This window comes from Nicotiana tomentosiformis, chromosome 6, assembly GCF_000390325.3.
Source record: "Nicotiana tomentosiformis chromosome 6, ASM39032v3, whole genome shotgun sequence".
NCBI classification, from domain to species: Eukaryota; Viridiplantae; Streptophyta; class Magnoliopsida; order Solanales; family Solanaceae; genus Nicotiana; species Nicotiana tomentosiformis.
The window spans coordinates 115,579,515-115,584,374 of record NC_090817.1 but is presented as its reverse complement, the minus strand read 5'-3'; the positions used below and the strand labels follow the sequence as shown (position 1 = coordinate 115,584,374).

The window sequence follows — 4,860 nt, the reverse complement described above, 5'->3', positions numbered from 1 at the left end:
GGAAACTTTAATAGAGGAAACTACCAAGGTGGAAACAACTATAATGCTATGGGTCAACGACATCCAGGTTTTTTGTGGAGTTCACCCAACGAAAGCCAGAATTCATGGCAGCAAAATAATCCCATACACTAGAGTCAAGGACCACCAGGTGTTCAGAACCGGTAGAGGCAGCAATACCAACCATACCAGTCAAATTAGTCTAGTATGGAAGATCTCATGAAGGCATTCATCAACAAATTAGATGAAAAATTTGAGACTCAAGGCACAACCATCTGGAATTTAGAAAGACAATTGGGACAAATTGCAAATATGTTATCTGAGAGGACTCCTGGGACTTTACCCTCTAACACTGAAAAGAACCCAAAAAAAACAATCAAAGTTGTAACTCTGACAAGTGGCAAAATATTGGCTGATCCAACGGAAAAATCTAGAGCCGCGATGGTGAATTAGCAGGCAGGGACACCAGTGGAAAAAAGAATTAAGAGCAGCAGGGCCAGAGTAGTGGGTTACAAAAAGGAGATTGAACAAAGTAGACATATGCCAGCTCTGCAGCCCCAATGCAAGTTGAATAAAAATTTGGAGGAGGTAGTGCACAAAGAGATCATCAAATTGCTAGATGCGGGAGTGATTTTTTTCATCTCTGACAGCCAATGGATTATTCTAGTTCAAGTTGTACCAAAGAAGGATGACATGGCGGTGGTGAAAAATGAAGATAATGAATTGATTCCCAGAAGAATAATCACTGGGTGGAGAATGTGCATTGATTATAGAAGGCTGAATGATGCAACAAGAAAGGACCACTTTCCACTACCCTTATTGATCAAATGCTAGAGAAAGTGGCTGGACACGGTTTCTACTACTTCTTAGATGGGTACTCCGGCTACAATCAGATACCCATTGCCCTAGAAGATGTTGATAAGACCACATTCACATGCCCGCCAGGTATTTTTGCTTACAGGAAATTGTCATTTGGGTTGTGTAATGCACCTGCCACTTTTCAAAGGTGCATGATGTCTATATTCTCCGACCTAAATGGAAAGTGTCTAGAAGTATTCATGGATAATTTCACCCTTTTCGGTGATGACTTTGAAGTCTTCTTAAAGTACTTAGTGCTCGTGCTTGAACGTTGTGAATCCACGCACTTGGTCCTTAACTTAGAAAAGTGTCATTTCATGGTAAAAGAGGGAATTGTCTTGGGCCATAAAGTTACTGCACAAGGAATTGAATTTGACAGAGACAAGGTAGACGTAATTGCTACACTCCCTCCACCAACTTCTGTGAAGGCGATAAGGAGTTTTTTGGACATACGGGATTCTATAGGAGGTTCATCAAAAACTTTTCCAGCATTACCAAATCATTAACTGCATTTCTAGAAAAGGATGCCAAGTTTGTTTTCAATGTGGAATGCTTAAGAACATTCGATTTGATAAAGGAAAAGCTAGTAAGTTCCCCTATTTTGGTGACACCTGATTGGGACTAGGCATTCGAGATAATTTATGATGCCAGTGATGTAGCTGTGGGGGCAGTTTTGGGGGAAAAGAAAAGATAAGATGTTTAGGCCAATTTACTATGCCAGCAGAACGTTGAATGAAGCTCAAGTCAACTATGCTACTACTGAGAAAGAGTTCTTTGTTGTGGTCTTTGCTTTTAACAAGTTTAGATCACACCTATTGGGGAGCAAAGTGATCATTCACATGAATCACTCAGCCTTGAAATATCTGTTGAATAAAAAGGAATCCAAGTCGCGTCTGATGCGGAGGGTGTTGTTGCTCCAAGAGTTCGACTTGGAGATCAAAGACAGGAAGTGCACAAAAAATCAAGTCGCCGATCATCTATCTCGACTTGAGAAACCTCCAGTTGAAACAATTGCCGTGAGAGAAGAGTTCCCTGATGAGCAGATTTTCTCCATTGCTGCAATATCTGAAAGACCACCTTGGTATGCTGATATAGCCAATTTTTTAGCCATCGAATGGTTACCTCGTGACCTCTCTCGTGATCAAAGAAGGAAGCTTCAAGGTGAGGTAAAAAGTTATTTTTGGAATGAACCTCTCTTATTTAAACTGTTCGCATATGGGGTGATTCGAGTGGTTACCTCGTGACCTCTCTCGTAATCACTACGATGGAAATCGCATTGTAGAAAAGGTCATGGAAGCCAGTTTCTACTGGCCTACTTTGTACAAAGACACTCGGGCGTATGTAGCTGCATGTGATAAATGTCAAAGGACAGGTAACATCAGCAAGAGGGATGAGATTCCACTAAACTCCATTCTGGTATGTCAATTTTTTTTTGTTTGGGGCATTGACTTCAAGGGTCCGTTTCCATTGTCTTTTCACATGAGTATATCCTAGTAGATGTTGATTACGCCTCTAAATGGGTTGAAGCAATTCCTACTAGGACCAACGGCTCGGCTGGTGTGTGAGTTCTTACGAAAAAACATCTTTACCAAATTCGAGACTCCTCGAGTGATTATCAGTGACAATGGGTCACACTTTGTGAACAGATAATTTGCTGCACTATTTTCCAAGTATGGGGTCACGTACAAAACAGGAACACCATACCATGCCCAATCTAATGGGGAAGTTGAAGTGGCTAACTGTGAAATAAAATGAATTCTCGAAAAGACGGTTAGTGCTTCTCGCAAGGATTGGTCTATAAAAGTGGAAGAAGCTCTATGGGCGTATAGAACTGCATTCAAAGCAACCATAGGGACTTTACCATTCAAATTAGTCTATGAAAAATTGTGTATTCTACCCGTTGAAATAGAACATAAAGCTTACTGGGCTATTAAAACGCTTAATCTCGATCTTAGTCTTACAGGAAAACACAAGTTGGCACAGATGAACGAATTAGAGGAGTTTCAACTGGACGCGTATGAAAATGCGCGTATCTTTAAAAAAAAGACCAAGAGGTGGCATGATCATCTGATTAAGCCAAGGGAATTTCAGGAAGGGGACAAAGTCTTACTATACAATAGTAGACTTAGATTATTCCTCAGAAAATTCAAATCAAAATGGACAAGTGTGTATGTGGTAAAACATGTCTCACCGTATGACGCCGTTGACATTCAGGATGAATGAGGGAATGGAAGCTTTAAGGTGAATGGGCACAGGTTAAAATAGTATGTTGTAGGAGGATTTGACAAGCAATCATCTAGCATCGTGATCAATTAAGCCCAAGTGACGTAGTCAAGCTGACGACTATAACTCAGAACTACTTCTAACTCTTCTATTGGTTAAATTTTTCACTTTTATTTATAGTGTAGAATAGATAGAAATTAGTGTATAGTATGATGTGGTGGGTGCAGGAAAGTACATTTCGTGGAAGGTAGGAATTAGGGTGTCTAAAGGACCCATTTGGTGGCACCTCGCGCACCAGGTCGCGCAATAGGAAATGAAATAGGAAGCACGACATGCGAGACTGTGCGACCGTGCACTGGTCGTGCACTTCCACCAGTGTACTACCTCAAGTGCTCGACCACGTGCGCGAACGTGGACCTGGGCCACATCAACTAAGTTTTTCTTTTCATTTCGGATAGCCACCCCTCAAAACCCCAATTCTAAAATTGTGCGCGACCGCGCACTGACCCACACCATTCTCTCTGAACACAACAACCCTACACTAACAACCCTAATTCTACCCCCCCCCCCCCTCTCTCATTCTCTCTGAACACAACCCACACCACACCACAACCCTCATCTTCCCCTTTCACCCAACCTCACGTATTTTCTCTCCCGGATCGCTCCAGGTAAGTGAGATGCTTTCTCTTTCTCTTTTCCTAGTTATCATTTTTTATTTTGCTTGTGTTACAACAGATTTTTGTTTTTGTTATTATGCTCCTTATCTTGTGGGGTGGAAAGAAAGGTTCTCCATTGATAAATGTCATGTAGTGGCTGGGAGTGACATTGGTGTATTTTTATTCTAAATACGGTTGAAATTAAGTTGTGGGGTTTAGGAATCACTGCGCCTATTATGTGTTTGGGAAATTTCCTGAATGAGATTGTGTGAATAAATTAATTAAGGTTGTGTATTAATTTTCCCTTGATTTTTCTTTGTGCCGTTGTTCTTTTTCAAGGGTTTTAATTGAACCGAGTGTAGTTAGTTTCATTTTATTTTCCCTTTCTCTCTTGTTAGGTGTAGGTACCTTGAACTCTAATTTGAATGATAAAGGCAATGTCTAATTACTCTTCTATGCCTTGAGAATAGTGAGTTCTCTAGTTGTAATGCTTAGGCTCAGTTTTGACTCTTGCATAAGTACCCTAAAATTTTATGATCTTAACTACTTTGACTAGAGTGTTTTGATGAGTCCCATCCTGAGTTAGTTATGCGCCATGTGTGTGTGAGGTTTTTGTGCTATTCATTGCATTGCATTTGATGTCCAGAACTTGCCATGCGTGTTTGCAAAGCAAAATGGTAGTTAATTCAGTCTTGGAAGTGATATAGGTATTTTTTTTTTTGAGCCAGTATATGCCTTATCCACCTAATTGTTATGTATCCTAGTTAGCCCTTTTTGAGCCTTTTATCATGTTTCTTTGGCAACCACATTATGAGCCTTAACCAGTTGTTTGAATTAACCCGCTATTTGAACCTTTGACCTCCCATGAGCACTTGAAATTGTTGTGAACGTTGTAAAAGTTGAAGCGGGGGTGGTTGGTTTGGCTTTTGAAGTGAAACTATTGAATTAAGGAGAAATGTGCAATGTTTAGAAAAAAATAAGAGTCACTTGAATTAAAAATGAAAGCTTATGTCAAATAATAAATGCATAATTGTGAAAAAACAATATTCATTGATAAGTGGTAACTCTTAATGTAATTGTGCTTGATGAACTTAGGAGTTAATGTATATTGATGTGAAGGTGGAGT

At 40.1% G+C, this 4,860-nt stretch overlaps 1 protein-coding gene across 1 annotated transcript; it reads left to right on the top strand.

Annotated features, from left to right (window-relative positions):
• The first annotated feature begins 1,550 nt into the window (after window positions 1-1,550).
• LOC138894626 (uncharacterized) lies at window positions 1,551-3,078 on the top strand. Its single transcript, XM_070179336.1, has 3 exons — window positions 1,551-2,016; window positions 2,138-2,271; window positions 2,623-3,078. Exons 1-3 carry the CDS (start codon window positions 1,551-1,553, stop codon window positions 3,076-3,078), a joined length of 1,056 nt encoding a protein of 351 aa, XP_070035437.1.
• The last annotated feature ends 1,782 nt before the right edge of the window (window positions 3,079-4,860 follow it).